This window comes from Plecotus auritus (genome assembly GCF_963455305.1).
Source record: "Plecotus auritus genome assembly, chromosome: 4".
Classification (NCBI taxonomy): Eukaryota; Metazoa; Chordata; class Mammalia; order Chiroptera; family Vespertilionidae; genus Plecotus; species Plecotus auritus.
In genome coordinates, this window is record NC_137775.1 from 98631289 (window position 1) to 98652240 (window position 20952).

The 20952-nt window shown below is 57.7% G+C and overlaps 1 protein-coding gene across 7 annotated transcripts in view; it reads right to left on the reverse strand.

Annotated features, from left to right (window-relative positions):
- The window catches only part of ANKS1A (ankyrin repeat and sterile alpha motif domain containing 1A), a 193034-nt gene that overhangs the window by 14144 nt on the left and 157938 nt on the right, over positions 1–20952 (reverse strand). For all 7 annotated transcript variants that reach the window (XM_080663216.1, XM_080663215.1, XM_080663212.1 and 4 more), the window contains 2 exons: positions 17294–17360; positions 12294–12400 (listed from right to left, as the gene is read on the reverse strand). In XM_080663216.1, coding sequence (XP_080519342.1) covers positions 12294–12400; positions 17294–17360 — 174 coding nt within the window. The remainder of the gene's footprint in view (positions 1–12293; positions 12401–17293; positions 17361–20952) is intronic.

A 20952-nucleotide genomic window follows, 5' to 3' on the forward strand; every position in this document is an offset into this window, starting at 1 on the left:
CGGCCGCGCACCGTCATTACAGGTGCCCTGCCCGACAGGCGCCGATGACAGCAGTGCCTGCGTGGCTGCACAGCCCGACCCCCTGAACGCCTTCTCCTTCCCACCAGCAGGCGCAGAAGTGGCAGCCTGCACAGCGGCTCGCCGGCCCAGAGCCCTGGGCACAGCGCAGCGGGTGTAGGGGCAGAGGGGGTCTGCAGCCAGGGCAGGGTCTGGGCAGGGGGCACCCCGGGTAGGACAGGGCTCCCGGGAAGGGAAGGAGCACAAGCGGCAAGAACTGCCTCTGGGAGGCCTGAGGGAGGCCTGGCTCCAGGCCGAGGGAGGGTTGTGGCAGGCAGGGCCCAGCCGGCACTTCCGAGCTCTGGCCTCCAGGGCTCTGATCTCCCGAGTCTTCTTGGCCACATGATTTAGGAGAAGGAAAGGTCCTTCACATCTTGAAAGGCTTCTCTCACTTAATATTTTGCTGGGAATTTCTTTAACTGCTGGACTGTCTCCATTCAAAACCAGTGGAGCAGGACTGGAGGGGGCCTGAGGGCCTGGCACACTGTGTGGGCCCCTGCGCCAGCGGCAGGCCGAGGACCTGCGGAGGCTCCCAGGCTGCTGTGGGCAGAAACCTCATTCCCAACTGTGCCCTCCGCGCCTACGGCGGTGCCTGGCCCTTCATCTGCTCAATGGAAGTCTGCGGAGTGACCAGGATACATACGGCTGGGAGGGAACTGATGTAAAAACCAGATGGAGGCTGACCAGCCATAGCCAATGCTGCTGACTCACAGTCTGGGATGAGGTCTGGGGCTGGGTGGGAAGGGGAGCCCCAGGGGTCTGGGCTCGAGGAGGGGTGGAGAAGGGTTCACGTACTTGTGGTGAGAGGGCAGAGAGGTGGGTTGATGGCTCCCCTGGGGGAGCATGGGAGGCACCAGGCTGGCGGGGGCCTGTGAGGCTGTGAGGGTGTGGGGCAGGGAAGGGGGCTGTCCCGGGCTCTGCTGGAGGCGGGGAAGCGGAGGTCCATCCTGGGAGTGACTTGCCTGAGGCCACACAGCCTGTCCCTGAGCTGCCTCTTCCCTAGCCTAATTGAGGAGACCCAGAGCAGGGAGGTGGTCATCTGGACTTCACCCTGAAGCCTGGGACTTGTTTCCGGCACAGAGGGCTCAGCAGCCCCTTGGCAAAGGTGCCAGTGAGGGGAGGGGCTGGGCTGTCCCTGGGTGAACTGGAGGTGCCTGGGAAGCCAATCTATAGGAGCCCATGCCATGCCTGCGGGCGAGGGCAGCGCTGCTCTGCCCACTCCTGCACACAGGCCGGGAGGCCAGCTTAGCGAGCCCGCCAGGGGCGGCAGAGGCTCCTGTCTGAGCCCAGGGCTGAGACTACAGCCAAGGACACTGCAGCCCCTCCTCGAGGAAGGGGAGCCCTCAGCTTGGAGGTGCTGGGCAACCCTGGCACCAGGTCTGGGGACCCGATTCCTTGGGGGCTGGCCCAACCTGACCTTCCTCCGACTAGCTAGGAACCTGGGACCCAGTGAGGGCTGTGGGATACGTGCCTGAAGCCCCACTCTCCACCCCCAACTCGCTCAAACGCAGCCTTGGAAGAGCAATCGGAGCAGAGGGCAGGCCCACTGGGGCAGGGGAGCAGCAAGGTGGGGGTAGGGCACAGCTGTCTAGGGTGCGAGCCCCAGAGCCTGCCACTCCTCTCCTTGGGCTGCCCCTTCCCCGCCCGGCCCGCCCCAGGGTGTGTGCGTGTTGGCACAGCCCCAGCCTGCAGTGGAGGAAGCCAGAGTGTCCAGTGGCGGCTGAAGTCTGGGAGCCCAGGTACTGGAGTGAAGGTGTTCATTGCAGCGACTCATAGAGGGCAGTTAAATGGAGGGAAGTGTGTGCCTGCAACACACTGGTACGTGACAAAGCAGGCTCTCCACTCCCGCCTGCCCATGCCCAGCAGCAGCCCCCAGATCTGCCCCAGACTGACTCCTCCAATGGAGGTGGGAGGCGATCACCTCCCAGAAATGGCTTCCAGACTTCCCACTCAGCCCACCCTCCAGCCTCATTTCCATATTCAGTGAGGACTCTCCCTTCAGATAATCACGGTCCTTTGTCCTGCCATCAGCCACAAAGCCAAGGCCGAGGCCTGAGGAATGCGACAGAGCTACTGGCCTGGCCTGACTTCCCTCGGTGGAGGGGGGCGCTGGTCCTGGTGCTTCTCCTGCACCCCCACTCCCCAGTCCCTCTGGGTCTCAGGAGCAGGGGGCAGTGGGAAGAGATGCTCCAGACAGAGGGTGCCCTGAATTGGAAGAAGGGTGTGTGAAGGGGTGGGGTGGGGGGCTCAACTGGGATTTGCCTATCAAGTGCAAATTAAGAACAGACTTCTTAAATCAAGGGTAGGGAGGGTGGGAGGCTGAGGGAGGAGCTGGTCTGAGTGAGCAGACAGTCCTCAGGCCCATCGCTGCACTGATTTGTGGGGCTAGCGCTGCTCCCAGGGGAGGAGCAGCTAAAGCTCATCTAGATATATAAACCCCAATACGCAAATAGACCAAACGGCAGAACCAAACAACCAGTCGCTATGAGGTGTGCTAACCACCAGGGGGCGCATGTGGAACATGGTGGGCGTCGGGGCCGTGGCGGGATGGTGGAGCAGGTGAGTGGGGGTGCCCAACCAAGGCGGGGCGCTGGTCACTGTCATTGGGGCAAGCCTCTGGTGGTTACTGAAAATTCTTTGCTCCTGCACACCACAGTCCCGCTGGGCGCTCATACCCACTGCCGGTGCCAGAGTCACTGCTCACACCTGTTGCCAGCACCTGGCGCCAGCCCCGATCGCTCGGCACTGTCAGCAGGTGTGAGCAGTGGTTGCTGGCCCCGATCACCACTCAGGGCTTCTCCACCACCCCCTGCTCCAGAGGGGTGATCAGGGCAGCAGCTGCTGCTCACACCCACTGACAGCACTGGCCCCGCTCACACTCGCTGCTGGCGCTGGCCCCAATTGCTCCACGCTGTCAGCAGGTGTGAGTGGGGTCGGCGCCATCAGCACGAGGGAGCGGTGGCAGATGGGGGACCGTGGGCCGCTGCGGGAGGGGCTGGGCAGGGGCATGGAGGATGGGCCGAGACCTGCCCCTATGCCCACTGCAGCCTCACGCCCACAGTTCCTTTCAAGGTGCATGAATTTGTGCACTAGGTGCCTAGTCTATACCAGGTGTACCGGTTAATAATGCGGATTTTGTAATCAAAGAAAACACAATAATTTAAAGAGAAACATCAAAAGTGCTTTATTCAAAGTAATGTCCATTGCTAACTACACATTTCCCCCATCTTTCAGGTAATTTGCAGATACCATACCAATAGAACTTTTCTTGTTTTGAGGCAAACTATTCAGAGACCCAATTTTCCACTTCTTCCTACGTTTTGAAGTGCTGCTCAGAAAGTGCATGTGCCATCGATCAGAACAAGTGGTAATCTGAAGGAGCAAGTTCTGGTGAATACAGCGGGTAGGTTAATACTTCCCAGGCAAGATCTTTTAACGTGTCTTTACTGGTTTTGAAGTGTGTGATGGTGCATCATCATGAAGCAAAATTACATTGCAGTGTCTTCTGGCCCATTCTGGTCGTTTTTGCGATCAAAGTGTGGTTCAAATTGATTATTTGTTGTCAGTAGCGATCAGTATTAACAGTTTCACCTGGTTTTATGAGTTCATAATACACCATACCTTCCTGATCCCACCAAATGCAGAGCATTGTCTTCTTTCCGAAGCGATTTTGGCCTTGCAGTCGATGTTGATGGTTGACCTGGATCAACCCATGATTTTGTGCATTTGGGATTCTCAAAATAAATCCACTTTTCACCGCCAGTCACAATTCGATGCAAAAAAGACTTTCTTTCCTGCCGTTGAAGCAACATTTTACTGATGACTTTTCTGTTTTCCATTTGTCTTTCGTTCAGTTCATGTAGCACCCATTTTCCTTTCTTTAAAATCTTTCCCATTGCTTGTAAACGATTGGAAATTGTTTGCTGAGCTGAGCAACATTTAATCTTTCTGCAAGTTGTTTTTGAGTTTGACACACATCTTCATCCAGTAATGCTTGTAATTGTTGGTCTTCAAACTTTTTCGGTTGACCTGGACGTTCTTTGTCTTTCCCATAGAAATCATCACTTTTAAAGCGTTTAAACCAGCGTTCACAAATATCTTGAGAAGGAGCACGTTCACCCTAAGCTTCCCGAAGTATACGATAACTTTCAGCAGCACTTTTCTTCAAAATAATGAATTAAAACTTTGCACAAATGCTCTTTTTTGGGGGCACGAAATCCAACATTTTTTAAGTGTAAAAATATCTATGATGTTAACACCTTCAGAAAATTTGACATCAAGTTTTGAAGCTTGTTGTCAATACAACAAGATAGCATACATATCAAATCACATATATATCAACATATGTGTAACTCCATCTATTGAAAAAAATCCGCATTATTAACCAGTACATCTGGTATATATAAAAGGCTTATATGCAAAGTGTCCCCTTGGGAGTTCGACCAGGAGTTCGCTCACTCGCTATGACACGCACTGACCACCAGGGGGTGGTGCAGAAGAAAGGAAGGCCCCGCTGGCAGCCAGAAGGCCCCGATTGCCGGCCAGGCCTAGGGACCCTACCCGTGCATGAATTTCGTGCACCAGGCCTCTAGTCTATAATAATAAAAGTGTAATATGCTAATTAGACCAGATGTCCTTCTGAACAAAGCCGGAGCTGCGAGGGCTGAGGCAGAGGTGGCCGCAGGCCAAGGCAGCAGCCGAGCCCCCTGCATGAATTTCGTGCATCAGTCCTCTAGTTAACAAATAAAAAATAGCTCAGTCTTTGAGAGGCCAGGTGGCTCCTTCTGGGCCAAGGTGAGATCCCCTCCCAAGATCTCCCCCCCTCCCACCGCCCCGCCTCGCAGAACCTGTGTGCTGAGGAAGTAACAGAGCTTCCTGGAGCCTGGCTGGTTCAATGGGACATTTACGCTGTTTCTGACTTCAAGAATGTGGTGGATTTGCCCTGGCCGGGTAGCTCAGTTGGTTAGAGTGTCATCCCGATATGCCAAGATTGCAGGTTCAATCTCCATCAGGACACATACAAGAATCAACCAATGAATGCAAATCTCTCTCTCCCCTTACTCTTTAAAAATCAGTAATTTTTTTAAAAATGTGGATTTCCACTGGGCCCTGTCTTTATCTCTTCCCCACATTAAAACAATTTTTTTTTTTTTTTTTCTGAGTAGAAAAATTTGAAAAGAAGTCAAGCACAAAGAGAAATGTAAAATCCACCCCTGACTCCACCACCTCAGGGAGGAAAAGCAGGGTTACCCTTAGGGTGTATTTTTCTAAGTGAATTTATATATTTTTAAAAGTAAGATTGGGGTCACTTCTACCATTTTGGTGTATTTTTCTAAGCTTTTATTTTTTTAAATTTTAGCAAAATTGGGGTTGTAGTATATATATTGTTTTTAACCTGCTTTTGTCACATACCAATGCATGTACACACTTCCCTCCGTTTGACTGGCCTCTATGATTTCTCTGGGGGAGGGGACGCTGGAGTAGCCACGATGAGTACTCTCTCCAGTACCTGGGTCCCATACTTCAGCCGCCACTGCACATCTGGCTCCTCCATCGCAGGCAGTCCCCAGGCCACACTACTGGCCACAGGGACACAGAACAGGACCCTGGTCTAAGCCAGCATCGCCTTCCCAGGGTGGGGCTGAACCAACCACACATGTACCCTGGGGGTAGGCCAGGTGGGAGGGATGAGCGCACCTGTCTCCCAGTGCAGACCATGGCCCCCAACCCAGGGAGCCTGGGGTGTGAGGGGAGGCCCAGGGAGAGGAGGGGCGGCAGGGCTATGGAATCTTAGTGACGGAGAATAGAGGCCGTGCTCGCTGAAGCATGTGCAGCCAGGGGCTGAAGGCTTCCGTGTGGCAGCTACTACACAAGCAGCTGCGTTAACAAGGAATAAGAACTATTTACATCAGAACTGGTTCAAATCCCGACTTTGCTGCTCAAGGTTGGTACAAGCCAGAACCTGGTGCACAGACATACACCCAACTGCCGGGCAGGGTTGACTAAGGACTTCCGTGGTGCCGAGCACGGAGCTGCTGGCAGGATGGTGCCCTGGGCTCTGCGTTCACTGTTTACTGCTGCCTGGCAGCCGACCTGTGCCTGCCCTGGCTGACACCCTCCTGCTCACCACCCTCACACCTTGACCCACACCCCTTACTCTCCCAACGACCCCCATCTCCCAGCCCAGTTCTCACATGGAAAGAGAGACCTTGATGGTGACCGAGAGCAGCTAGTTCCAAGTCACAGGTCCCTAGTTCCTGCAGCCAGGGGCCCGCCCACCTGTCCCTTCACGAGGTGCTCAGGTGCTAGGGACTCTTCCCGTTTCAGGAAGCAGCGCCTCATGAGCTGGTCCTCCCAAGCAGGTCCCTGTGCCCCATTTTCTGCACCAGGCACAGCATCCATCCACCCATCTGCTGCCCATCCCCCCAACATTTGCCTTTCTGAGGCCTTATTTGAGGTCCAGGTGCCATAGTCACCCCAATCAACAGTGTAGATTAGCTAGGCCCAAGTCAGTCTGGGGTCAGAGGGCTTGATCCCAAGACCACCCAAAGCACTTGACCCATTGGATCCGAAGACAACGCCGACTGCTTCCTGCAGGGAATGGCTGCTGCCGGCCTCAGTGCAGGGAAAACGGACCTACCGCCTCTCGTTCTCAGTCACGGTCAGCACAGGTAACAACGGGCCCCCTAGACCTCATGCCCCCATGAAGTTAGCCGCCAAATGCGGTCCCAGGGGACAGGGAGGAACAGGGAGGCCGAGCCCCCGGCCCCAAATCAGAGGGGACCTGGGAAAGCCTGTCTCCTGACTCCTGGGCCAGCTCTCTCTGCCAGGAAGGGGGACCGTGAGCTTTCTGTCCTGCTTCCCTGTCCAATTTACTGAACGGCGGCCTCAGCAGGCTGCCTCGGCCCGAGCTTCATCCGAGTGGCAGTGATAGGGTTAGAAATAGAAAGCTGGGGACCGGCTGTACTTGTAAGAAACATTGTGCTCTGTTAACCAGGACTGGTTCCTGGGAGCTCACCTGGAAGTGCAGCCCATCTCCCTCAGCAGGGAGCTGCCTTTTATCATGGAAAGATTAACAACCTCCTTGCAGAAACCAGAGCCTCCCGCCCCTGAAGATCCCCAGCCCTTTGCATACCACTAAGTCCTTTGAAGACCCCCAGCCTTTGCTTGCCCGAAGGCCTTTGCATATCTCTAGACCTGTAGCTGCCCATTTGGCCTGCCCTTTGCCTACTTCCCAGGTCATCTTTGCCCCCCTTACCCAATATAAACAGCTGGCTTATGGGGGAGTGCGGAGCAGACATTTGTGGGTGACCTGCTGCTCTCCATCCAGCTGGCAGGATTGGAATAAACACTCATATATGATTCCACCTGTTGCTGCTTTAATGGCTCACGTAGTGACAGGCAGTGTGGACCCTTGATTGTCCGGTTACAGAACAGGTTACCGGAGGCAGGAGCTCCTGCGCCATGACGTGCGGTGGGGCAGCTGCAGGTCTAGAGGGGCAGGGCGGGCCCCGAGCCAGTGCCAGGAGCTCACGGGGGACTGACTCCTTGTGCTCCGTCTCCAGCCCTCTGTAGAAGGCGTCCAGCACACAGTGGGTGGATGCGGTGGTCTGCCTGACCCAGGCGGCACCTGCGAGTGACTGCTAACCTACCCCTGGCTCAGATGCCAGGCTCCAACTCTGGGCAACCCACTGAGCTCGAGGCCGACACAGCTCCCTCCTGAGAAAGGGGGGCATGGGGCCTGGACAGGGGCGAGGGCACCTCTGGGCCAGGAGACCTGGCTTCCAGTCACAGTCAGCTGCCTGCTTGAGGAACAACCTTGGGGAAATTACTTAATTCCTGAGTCCTGAATGGGACCCCAGGAGTCCACAGATGGGCTGCAGGGATGCCCTTGGACCCTGAACCCTAACTGACACTTGGCGTGTCAGCAGGTCTGTACCTTAGAGAGACACACAGCCCTGCCCTGCCCTCTGGGTTCTCAAGTGAAGTGGCCACAGTCAGAGATGCCAGGACAGGACCTCTGCCGCGCTCACGCCGAGATGCCAGCGCCCGGAAGCTGCGTTCCAGGACCTGTTGCATCCAATCCCATCTTCAAGTGCAGTTAGTTAACAGACATGAGGCTGGCGCTCGGATGCCCCTCCCTGTGGGGGCTGGAGGCCAGGGTGGTGCCAGGCGGACACAGCTGCCGCTGCCATGGCCCCTGCCGTCACCCTGAGTAACCACGGGGAGGGGAGCAACGTGCTAGAAGGGGCCCACGGTGCGCACGACAGAGACGGGGAAGCAGCTGCTGCGCACCAGCCCCAGGACACCGATCGTTAAGTTCCTAAGTGACCGCAGAGCCGAGTTAGTCCCAGAGGCAGGACCCACGCTGCCTGAGGTGCCTCTCAAAGCCCAGCTCCCTGAGCTCCTGACACTCCAAGGCTGCAGGGAAAGCCGCCTCTGGGGCCCTGCACAGGCACGGACCACCTGCGGAGCGTCACCTGGGGTGCGGCGGGGAGGAAGGGGCAGGCCGGGGGAGAAGTGGAGGCAGGGCGTGGGGGCTGCAGTGCGGGCAGCACCTCCCCTTGAAGCCTGGGAGGAGGGCGAGGAGGTGCCACCTGCTCGCAGTGCCCGCCTCTGGGCCTCAGCGCCCACCTGCAACTCCACCTCTGCCCCCGGTTCTCCTCCCTCTGCGCCTGGCACTTACCACTTACAGGCCTGGCTGGGCGCTCAGCACTGGCCAGGCTGCAGTTTTACTGCTTTATGTGCCTGCGCTCCCAGCTGGACGGTCATCTCAGAGCACCTACGCTACTTGCTCTTCCAGTTTCAGACCCATTCAATGTACAGAGCGCAGGAATCCATTACACCCCAAAGAAGAAGCTGGTGCTCCCGAGACACCCCCTGCACGCAGATCACGGTGCATACAGATCCGTGTCTCAGACTCTTCCTCAGCTCTAAGGTGAACATTTTCCCATATCAGACACTATTCAAAAGCACATTCTTAATGTCCACATAGTACCCCAGGATTAGGGACACCGTCACTCACTCAGTCAACACCTCAATGAAGTCCCAGGTACGGAGACCCGCGTGCTTGGGGCTGCAGACTTGCCGCCACCAATGGCCTCCTCCCTGCTCATAGGAAAGCCCATTTCCTGTGGGCAAGACCTGTGGTGAGCCAGAGTGGTGCCAGCCCCCGGCTCAGCCTGGCGCACCTGGAGGCCCACTGCCCTGACCCTGACCCTGACCCCGCCCCTGCCAATCAAAGGCCCTTTCTGCCTGCAGGCAAGAGAGTGTGGACACAGGTCCAGCTGCAGTGCTCGCTGGTCTAGCCCATCCAGCACCTCACAGGAGGAGCAGCCAAGAGAAAGAGGGTGAGATGAGCCAGGACCGATCTTCACTTTTCTAAAGCTACACCTGGGACAGAAGCCACGAGGAGACACACTTTTGCCTAATATGGAGCATACTCTAAGTCAGCCTCACGATGGAAAACACCAGTGGGATACTACCATGTCTGGGGGTGAGCCCTGTCCCTGGAACACATCATGGCAAGGATTGGAGCGATGATTAGACCACATGTTGAGTCCCTTCCACCTGAGAGGGGCTGCATGACACCCGCAGATGCCCTGTATTCCTCCCACAACACACTTGTGGGACCTGTCAGGGGAAACCCCACAGCAGTGCCTCGTCTGTGAAACACCCTGTTTCCAGATGTTCTCACTACAGCTGGAGCCCGGCTTCCTGGGAGCCCCGTGAGCAATTTGTAGGAGAGTCTCCAGGGCATTTCAGAACCAAGAGAGACAATGGCAGCATTGAAACCCACATGGGGACACAGCACTGCCAGCGCGACAGACGTTACACCATATGCAATGTTTCTAAACAAACAGGGCCCTGCGCGTGTGTTTTGGTCCTCGTTTTTCTGGTTGCTAAAACTTAATTAGCCTCACAACCCAGCTGGCAATTTACATGCAATTACCCAGGATGCTTTGCAAGGCCACCCAGGCCACTCTGGTGCCTGAAGTAATGCACTGGTTCGGGAGTCCTGTGCAGACCCTACGGAACCCAGAACAGCGAGAGGAGCAGCCTGCACCTGGGGCCACAGGAGGGCCTGACGGGGCCTGGAAAAGGGAGCTGCTGGCCTCCCTCGCTGAGGGCCCTTCCCCAGTGGGGACAGACGCCTTCTGACAGGCCCTACATCATGAGTGGACCTCTGGCCCGGAGTCAGGCTACCCGGATGCCGCCCTGCTACTTGCTTGGTCGGGCACAGGGAAGTGGTTTTAATGGTGCCCTGATATTCGAAGGTTGGGAACCTTACCCTTTCCAAAATTAGCAGGAGGAGCGAGAAGTCAAGAGCTCAGCCCCTAAAACACTGAAGCACAGGGAGGGGACACGTGATGTCCCGGCTCCCTCCCTCGCCCGTCTGAGTGAGGGTACGTCAGAGGGAAGGCCCCTCTCCACTCGGTGGCAGGGGCTCCCATCCCCTCACTGGCTGAACCTGCCTCCATTCTGGGGATTGTCAGCCTTCCCCAAAAGACGTTGGCGTGTCAGGGGTTAGGTTACAAGAACAATAAATATACTCAGTTTAACTTAAAAAAAAAAAAAAGTCACCCAAGCCGGTTTGGCACAGTGGATAGGGCATCAGCCTGCAGACTGAAGGGTCCCAGGTTCAATTCTGTCCAGAGCACGTGCCCGGGTTTCGGGCTCGAGCCCCAATGTGGGGCGTGCAGGAGACAGCCAATCAATGATTCTCTCCCATCATTGATGTTTCTATCTCTCTCCCTCTCCCTTCCTCTCTGAAATCAGTAAAAATATATTTTTTAAAAACTGTCATTTTAAAACCTAACATTTTTTAAAGCTAAAGACTAACAGTCTGGCCCTAGATGGGCTTTGGAAGGTGGCTTGCTGCAGACGTCAGCCTGCCCTGGAGATGAGTGGCCCAGGTCAGGGGAGCTGCCCTGGCCAGGCCCCTCCTGGGAGCCCAGGCCAGTGCCGTGGAGAGCAGAGCAGAGCAGGCGGCACTGGGGCTGACTCTGACCACTGTCCCCCAGCCAGGGCACGGAGGGAGGTGGTGCCAGTGGGGATCTGCTTCCGAGAGAAAAGGCCGCTCAATGCCACGTCAGGACTGCGTTCCCGGACTGTGAGAGCAGGCGGCAGGCCTGCCAGGGCACAGGGAGAGACGGGCAGGGAAGGCTTGCCAAGTTCTCCTCAAACCGAGCTCCTGAGGTAACACATGCAAGACGGCGACTTAAAGCACATGAAGGTTACACCCACTCCCCACATCCACGCGTAAGAGGCACCGTGTGGCTCCGTGTCAGAGCCGGACCCTCGGACCCAGAGTGCCTGGTGCAGGCTCCTCCGCTGCCAGTTCCTGGCGCTGTGACCAAGAGAGGCCCCTCCTGCTCTGGGTCTGGGAAACGGAGATGCTGATGCTAGAGCTCACCCAGGGCTGCTGGGAAGCCCAGTGAGCCGACACACACCACTGCCGACGGCGCCCAGCACACAGCAGGCCCATGAGAGGCTCCATGCCGCCCTGAGGGGCCGGTCCCTGTGCTCAGCTGTGTCCCCCAGGGAAATCTCAGGGGGGCTGCCCCCAGAGAGGTGCCAGCACGGCACCCTGTCCTCAGGTGCTTTCACTCCGTCGGAGGGAGGCCCTCCTCACGGGAGCCTGAGGAAGGACACCTAGGTTTTCCCTTTCTGCTTCAACCCTCGTGTTTGTAAGAAAAGAGTACAAAGTTATACCTCAGAGAAGCAGCCAGCCCTCCAAACCCCACCTCGGCCTCTGTTCGGGGCCACTGGGAGGCCCTGGGCACTGGAAGCCTGGGGCCGTGCCGCCTCCCAGACAGCGGCTGGCTCAGTGACTACTTGCGGGACTGCAAAGTTCTGGTGAACAAAGGAAACTTCTAGTATCCAGCAAAGATGGGAGAGTCAGCACAGGCACCTGGCTGTCCCGTCCACCAAAACTCCTGTCTGACTGGAACGAGATGGCCCGAGGCCTCGCCACAACACACCTGGCCCCAAGTCTGAGAGGGACTGGGGAGGGGACGGAGGTCTGCCGTCAGGGACCTCCTCCTTGGGATGCAGACTGGCAAAGAGCTCTCCCTCCAGGAGTTTCGGGAGCAGAGCAGAGGGACAGTCTAGAAAGGGCACATGACACGGCGGCTGAGACTGTGGGTCAGCTCTGCCCTGGTTGCGGCTCCGCGTGGTTCCAGACCTCAGCCGGCAGCGGGAGCGGCTCCCACACCCCGCCACCTCGCACTTACCAGGAAGCGGACATCGTCAAAGCCGTTCAGAAGCAACCTGCTCTCGTACTGCTGCAGGCCCAGCGCCGCCAGCCACGCCCCGACGCTCTGCTCCAGCGCCCGCGAACCTGCCGAGAGAGGAATCGGCAGACGCTTGCAAAGGGAAAAACCATTAAGGCAGCAGCGGCACTCAGAGGAAGACAGATGGCACTGCCACATCATGGTCATTACCATAAAGCAGCCAAACTACGGACAAGAGGCGAGAGCGGAGGACCCGCAGCGCCTTGTCCGTGTGCGGGCGGGGGTAGCCCGCCAGGCACCGTGCACACCCACAACCTTGGGCACGGGCCGCTCACCCCTCGGCCTCTGCCCACCGGCCGGGAAGATAACCCCCAAGGGTCTCCAGGTCAACTCCTCATCAGCGTTCACACTGAGGTAGTTCACAGAGTCTGGTCCCACGGGCACCAGTGAGGCTGGGAGCGCCTGACATCCATGCATCCGGAGCCCCATGGGCTGTGGCACGGGCCCAGTCCTGCGACCTTGCAACACACATGGGTCAGGAGAGCACACGCATCTTCATGCAGCCCAGGGACACAGCCCCGTGAGGGCTCCAGGAGGGAAGCAGCGGCTGCTCACAGGGACCCAGCACATGCAACCCAAGCAGCAGCACACACAGCAGGGAGAAGAGAGGCATTTACTTGTTTTCCCCCAACAGTCCCGGAACAAGCAAACCATGGCCCTTTGTGCCAGAGGCTCAGGCAGCGAGGAGCTGAGCAGGGCCCGCGGGCCAGGGCTCGAAGACCAGGCTCCGGGTGCTCTGCTGGGACGGCGACATCGCACTCCGCAGGGCTGTGCGGCCAGCGGGCCAGGAGCCAGGTCCACACTAGACCCTGGGCACCGGTGAGCAGGGCGTCTCCCGGGCCAGGGAGCTGTCTGAAGGGCTGCCTTCCCGGGCAGGGCAGGTTTGCAAGGGCTGGGTGTTCATTTTCCTCGGATTATGGCTGTTCCTGTGACTCACCTGCCTGCCCAGGTGGAAAGCAGGCAGGCAGACCCAGTTCTTGGCTAAAGACGAGAAAGCCCAGCCAGATAAGAGAAAAGGAAGCAGTCTTCTGTCAGCTGTGCTGGCGGCTTAAGTCTGTGCACGCTCTGCGCTGTCCGCCCGCTGGCTGAGGGATAAAGACAGCAAGTGTCCTCCGGAGTCTCCGGATCCCAATGTGCTCCTCAGGGAAGGCAGGGAGGTGGGGTGAGGGAGGAAGCCCAGCCCTTCCCGGCAGGCCTAGGACGCTCGGAGCTGAACGCCTTAACCCCCGCCTACTACTCTGGTGCTCACGGGCAAGCACAGATAAAAGGAGGAAAAGGAAAGGGGAGGAGAGAGAGGTGCGAGGAAGGAAGAGAAGAGCCGACTACGAAAGCGTCACCTCCAGAGAACTCCCGGCAGTCTTGCTGGTGGAACTCATCCTGCTGTTCCTGGCACTTGTGCCCTCGGGGCAGCCAAGGCCACTGGCATGGTTGTCTAGGAGACCCCGGGGACCCAGGGTCCCAGGCTGCCCCTCATCTGTCCTCTGCTGAACAGACGGTGGCCGGGGATGTGGCCTCCCAGGCGCGGCAACAGCAGCCCAAGATGCCGGGTCTGGGGCCACTTGAGCTCCCCTGCCCTGGAGCGGGCTGTCTGCTCCAGGGACCTACGCAGCAGGCTCTTGTCCACCCATGAGGCCAGGAGTTCCCGGCTGCTGATTCATTCCTGCCTGTGATCCCGCCGGGCCAGCCGGCTGTGGTGCTGCCTGCTGCCAGAGGGCGTGTGCGCTCACAGAACCGCAGCGGAGGGCTTTGTCTACAGGCTCCTGGGCTCCACTCCGCCTGCTCCACAGTCCCTGCTCACTCTCGTAATGCCTGGCCCTCCCCTTCTCCTCCCCTCCTCCCCTCCACTCTCAGGAAATACATCAGGGATCGGACATCGAAGCAGAGGCTGCTGCCGCCGCCACCACTGAGGGAGGACACAGCAGCATGAGCAGCAGAACAAAACAACAGATTTCCCAACATCTGACGTTGGCCCACACCCACCAGCGGCAAGGGCAGGAAAGGGATCTCAGGGAGGATAGAGAAGAACATGCCTCTAGTTCTGGCTGGCGGTTCCTAGGACGGCCAGAGAGGGGATAGAGGACGGTCACCGCCCTGAGGACACAGCCAGGGGTTAAGGAATGACTGTGCCTCTCTGCCAAGATGCATCAAGGCATCACAAAAACAGTGGCCAAGTAAGGCCGTGACACCTGACACTCCTTAGGTGAGCGCACCAAACAGCCTGAGCGACTTCTCTGGCCTGTGGAACGCAGGGAGAAGCCCCAGAGCAGGCTGCCCACAACCCAAAGGAGGGCACCAGAGGGGCGGCACCGGGGACCCGGGGAAGCCAGGACCAAGCCCCACGTCCAGCTATGGAGACAAGAAAGGTAACATGTGCAGAAGACACCCAGGGACCACATGCCACCTCTAAGCATGCTGGGGACTGCACCCAACAGGCTGCTGCTGGCCCTGGCGCGGGGGCTGACACAGGGAGGAGGCCCCAGGGGGAGCAGGCATTCAGCGGCTACTCTACAGCGAGAATGGCTGGCGTTGGCAAAAGAAAGCCAGGCGGTCTCTTCCGCTTGACAGAACAAAGCCAGAGTGACCTGGCCAGCGGGCAGGCTCACCCTCCTGGACTCGTGACGTGGGGTGAGCTGGAAACGACATCTGTCAGGGATTCAGGTAACTGGCTCCAATGCTGGCAGCTCAGGGGCTCATGGCCCCGAACAGGACCGAGACCTAAGAGCCACAGAGGTCTCGCCGGGCAATCCCACGCTCAGCTGAGGGCTGGCTGCTGGAGGGGCAAACCCCGAGCCCAGGCCCTTCTCTGGGATCCAGAAGACCAAGGACAATCTGCGCCCTGATAATGACCATCAAAATAAACCAGAACCCTGCTCTGGGCTGAGGCTCGGTGCTCCCTGGGGTCCTGGCGAAAGCCCCCTCCTGACCGTCAGAAAGAAAGCAGAGTGCCGGGCAGGCTGAGCCCACCCTCTCCACACGTCATGCCTGGCAGGGGGCAGGCATGCGGGCGGGGGCTCGGCTGCATGGTGGACATGCTGTCCTGGTGGCCACCCTGTCCCAGTGGCCACCCTCGGGAGCCTGCCTTTGACGTCCTAAGCTGGGGTATGAGGATGAGTGTGAAAGCAAGACCGTGTTGGGATCCAGAAACCTAGTGGGGTAGCAGGACCAACCAACTCCCACCACTCACATGGGTCATGGGGGCAAGAACCGGCAGGCAAAGGAAGGGCTCCGTGCACCCCCAAGGACAAGGGCTCCTCTGTGCTGCCAGAGGTGCAGTCGTTCTCCTGACTGAGCCACGCCAAGAGGTGACTGCACAACCAACTTCTCAAGCACCCAGAGGTGGGGCCCCTCTGATACAGAGGGGTGCAGGAGCAAGACCGGCCTTGGCTGAACTGTCAGCTACCGAGACCTGGAGGTGCCCACCATCCTGGAGGTGCCCACCATCCCTGGAGGTGCCCACCCATCCCTGGAGGTGCCCACCATCCCTGGCGGTGCCCACCCATCCCTGGCAGAGCTCTGAAAGGGCAGTGGTGTTGGTCTCAGCCCTAAACTTCTATCCCTCAGACACCTGACCCTTGGTCAGGCCTGCACACTACAGCCAAGCGTGAGGTTGCAGGCCTGAGAGCAGCAAGTGCCTGCAAACAGGGCCACAAGCCAGAGAGCCCCTCTGTGGACCCTCTGCAACCCAAGACAGACAAAGACAGACCAAAGCCAGCTGGGCCCCTGCTGGAACCCAGGGAAGCAAGGCTGCTGTGGGGAGGGCGCCCCTGGAACACAGTCTGAGAATGGCGGAGACAAGCCGGGCATTCTCCGGACGAGTTGGCAGTGGTTTCAGGGGTGGAAGCAAGCACAGCCACTGTTTACTGAGTGTCTCTCAGCTCAAGTGTTTGCACACATCACTCAGTCCCACAACCTATGTGTAGGGACTGTTAGGCCAATGGCGGGAGTGGGGCTCAGAGAGGCTAGTGGCTTGTCTGAGACACACGGATCTAGAACCACGATTTGAACCCAGATCGGGGCCCCAGGGCCTGTACTCCCTCCACAAGCCCATGCCTCAGCAGGTCCTTTCTTTCCCCCGACATGCACACACGCCCCCACCCACCAGACTTCCCGCCAGGACCAGAGGCCCACGAGGAACCAGAGGTCACTTGGGGCTAACAGGTCAGCCCTGGAAGGACCCTCCGAGCAAGCGAGGAAGCCTATCCCTTTGGTGCAGAGAGGTCCCTCCTTGTAAGGGGTAGAGACTGGGCGGAGTGGGGTGGGGTGAGGGGGGTCTGCAGGTGCTGGGGGGAAGGAGCGTGAGCACTGCTCTGAGAGGCACCTCTGAAAGTGTCACCTGACCTAAGAAAGTAATAACCACTACTCTGTTATCAAGGACAGCAGCTCAGATAAGGCCTCCCTGGCCCCCTGTTTCAAGTGAAGGAAAGAGAGGGAGACCTCACCCCTGGGGCTTTGAGATGGAAAAAACACCCAAAGTTGTAGTGAACTGAAGTGAAAAAGACGAGTGACTGAGGAAACAGAAATGGAGAGAGACTCAGGAGGAAGCAGCAAAACCGACCCCTGGGGAGATGCCGGCTCACAGCCCGCGGCCGGGCCTGGGCCAGGCCCCCGGTGGGGACACCAACACCGAGAAGCTCCGGTGTCAGCCACTCGGAGAAAGCCTACATTCATGACAAGAATGAGTGCCGGCTGCTCATTAAGAAAAACAGTTTCTGAATAAGCAGACGGAAACTCAACTTGCACACATCCCCCTCCGATATGTAAAAGGAGCCATGGCTCCACAGTGGACAGCGAGCTGGGCTGTCCGGACAAGAAGCTGCTGAGTGGAGGCACCGTGGCCTGAGGCTGACCTCTCTCCCCTCAGGGTCCACCTTCGGTGCCAGAGGAACCCAGGGCGGAAGGGCGCCAAGGCCCGTGTGCGCGGGAGACGCGGCGGTACATACCTGAGATCTTCTGCTGCTCCTGAGAAAAGTCAATCCCTTCTCCAATAGAGCTCATGATTTTCTCAATCTGAAACGGAAGAGGAACAAAAGGAGAGGCCATCAGGCTCGGGCTCAGCACGGGCAGCTCACCGTCCGAGCACCGGGCAGGCCTCCGGGCTCTTGTGAGATTCCAAGGGAGCACCAACCTGCAAGGCACCAGGATCTGCCATAGACGGAGAAAAGCCCACAGTGGCCACAGCCAAGGGGGGTCTGAAGACATGCTCTGAAGGGCGTGAGCGCGTGGAGATGCCAAAGAGCCACTCTTCCAAGGCACGTGTACCTCACTCCCCCAATTCTCCCAGACCAGGCAGGACTGGGCAGAGGGTCAGGAGCAGGCCAGACCTGGCACATTTCCCTGCACATGCTAGCATTCCAGTCCACAAGAGAGCGGCCAGCTTCGTCGCAGGCAGTACCCCATGTGCCTAGAGCAGTGGCAAGTTGTAAGCACTCAACAGATCACCGATACTGCGTGACCGCCAGCTGAGGTGCGGCCGCTTTCCAGAGCGGAGACAAGCCCGTAACCCTGAGAGGAGGGCCTTTCGCTCCCTGGAGGCCAGCAATCCGGACAGAGCTCTGCGTCAGGGGTGCGAAGGGCCAGACACTTGTCCTCAGGACCACAGCTGACGGCTGGTCTCAACGCGTCTCATGTCTCCAGCGCTGGGCCAGTATGGACCCCCTGTCCCAGCCATCTGGCTTTAGTCACCCCGAGCCAGACCCAAGCCCCCCACCCCAGGACACCTGGCCAGGGGCAGGCCTGGGCAGCGAGGGGCCACCATCTCTTCCTCCCCTCCTCCTTTCTGGGCTGCAGTGACAATGAGCTCATTCACTTGCTCTTTTTCCAAAGAAATGGGAAGAGAACCTTTTGTACCAGAGCTTGGAGGCTCTCCTCTAAGTGCCAGTGAGGAGCCTGGGTCTGACAATCAGAAAAACAGCCGCTCTCCAGCCAGCCTGAAGCTGGTAGACAAAGCTGGCACATTTACACCTGGCAGAAGAGCTCAGGGCAGCCCGCCCTGCTCTTCCCACTCCCCTCTCCCCCTCCCCGCCCCCCGCCCCGGCAGCCAGGAAGGAGGCATTCTCCAGCTGCATAAATGACTGCCTGCTTGCACACACTGTGACTCCACCCTGGGCTCAGCAAAAGCCAAGGGACCAGGACAGCTGACCGGCGGAGCAGTGGCCGAGGCAGCAGCAACCCACAGGCTCCCATTCCTTGGCCCTGCAGTCTCAAGGCCGCCCCTCAGCAGGCAGCACGGTGCGAGGGAAGAGCCCTGGTGGACACCAATGCCTCCGTGTTCAGTCTGTAAAGCAGGGAGAGGTCCTACCTCCCACGAAGGGTTGTGTGGACCAGGAGTAGTGTGGACGTAAAGCATCTGGCCAAAGCCCTGGCTCACAGAAGAGGCTCAATAAAAGGCCAGTTAGCTTTCCATGTCCCTCAGGTGTCGGAATGCTCTAGCCCAGTGAAACTTACCTTTAAAGTGTTAAAACATATTTTTCTCACATTTATTTTTTGACAGGTAATACATCCACATGATTCAAAATTCAAAAGGTACAAAGGATATTTAGAGAAAAGTCTCCTGCCCCCGCAGCCTAGTTCTTCTCTCTGGAGGAAACCAGTATAACCAGCTTCTCCAGTATCCTCTGGATCTGTCCACTCGCATGTAATCAAATCTCCGAATGGATCCCACTTCCCCACTGATGGAGGCACCCCACTTCCATTTAATACTACTCCTTGGAATTCTTCCTACAGAAGAGAACTTGAAGAAAAATAAACATTTTAAATGGATGAGGTTCAGCATCCCGTGTGTGGCTGTGCCATAATTATTTACCAGGCCCTGCCGGGCGTGTGTGGTCTCCTGTCCTTTCTCATGGTAAGCAGGGCCACTGCGAATACTCTCCTACACGCACCTTTGTGCACAGGTGCAGTCCACCTGTAGAGTAATTGCTAGTTACCCCCTGAGAATCCTTACAGGCACAGACCACACAGGTCCTACCCGCCCTCTGACTTTGCGAAGGCCTTCCTGAGACGGGCAGTTGCTAACTGCCCCAATCAATTCACCCCATTTGCAGAAAACACCGATTTAAAACGTTTATCTTTTCACGACTTAAACCTTTTTTCAAACTTCAACCCAGGCGTCCCGCTGTTCCCCAGAGCACCCGGCCTTCCACAGGGAAGGCTCTTCTCCACCCCAGGCTGCACGCAATGCCACGTAGGCGCCAGGTGAAGCCTGGTTACCCAATCAGATGACGAGCCAGGAAGCTGGGCAAAAAGTGGCACACAATACGTATCTGCTGATGAGCCTTCTTGTTCCTTTTCCACATTTATAGGAGAAAAGTAGGGCGCTCGGGTGAGGAAACATTATCCTACGTGGGACGGGTCCTTATCCCCGGCACCCCTCCTCCAGGCCAAAGGGTGTGTGGGGGGGAGAATCACCATGCAACCACCATGGGGGTGGAGTCAAGCATATTTTGTTTGCTATTTTACACCCCCCATCCCTGGCCCCTGGGCCTGGCTCGCCACACACACACACACACACACACACACACACACACACGGGAGGGGGGAGGGGGGCGGGAGGGGAGTAGATAAGGAGAAATATGAGCGGTTTCCACTTGCTTAGAGCCGGCAATGAAAAGCATGTTCAAGGCCACGCAGAAGGTCAAGGGGGGAGGAGCTGAAACGGAGGAGACTCCAGGTGTCCTTTGAGGTGAAGTGGTTGCCCACAGTGTGTATTTCATGGTCGGCATCACCTAATATCCAAAGCCCCAGCTGGCCTCTCCAATCCATACCTCCTGGCTGCCCCATTCATGAGACTGTGCCAAAGGGTCTTCTGAAGTCACAAACGACAGGCTGCGCCTCCTGCTTGCCCAGACACCCTTAAGCCATCGACAAGGGCCAGGAGAAGCCCCATGGCCCCCGGGCGGTGGTGAGAACTCAGGACATCCCACCCACTGGAAAGGGAGCTGTGCTCTGTTGACCTGCAGCACAAACCCCACTGAGAGGACCTCGTTCACAGAGGAGCGGAGTACTGGCAGCGGGCAAGACTGCTTCCGGCCTCGGAGGATGCTCAGGGCCAGGAAGGAAGTGGCAGTGCAGCCGTCCTGCCTGTTCAGAGCCTGGCATGTCCCAGCCCTGGCAACGCCGGCACAGACTGGGGCGTGGTCCTGCCCGGCCTGGGAGACGGGGAGGAGCTGGGTCACATGGGGTCTCCCTGTTCACCCGCCCCCCTCCCCACTCCAGGCCCAGAACCAGCAGAAAGGGAATGCGGTCATTCAGTCAAGACGAAGAGGAGCAGTCACAGAGGGCAGATACCATTCTGATCTGATCTAAATTTTGTGCAGTTTAACCATTTAGGCTGCTTTCCCAGGAATGGGGGTGGGGGGTGAGGGGAAGGGGGTGATGGGAGGGCTCAGCTCAGTGCTCTCTTCTCTACTGTTCAGAATCAGTGTCATTTTGGAGAGAGATGGGGAAACAACCGCACTGTCACACTGCACTTGCCACCAACTCGATGAGGGAACTTGTATTTGTGTCCGTAAGGAAAGGCCTGAGGCTATTGCCATAATGAACTCATGTTTGGAAATATTCCATTTTTAGAAAGTACTCAGGATGGTTCTATCCTCACCCC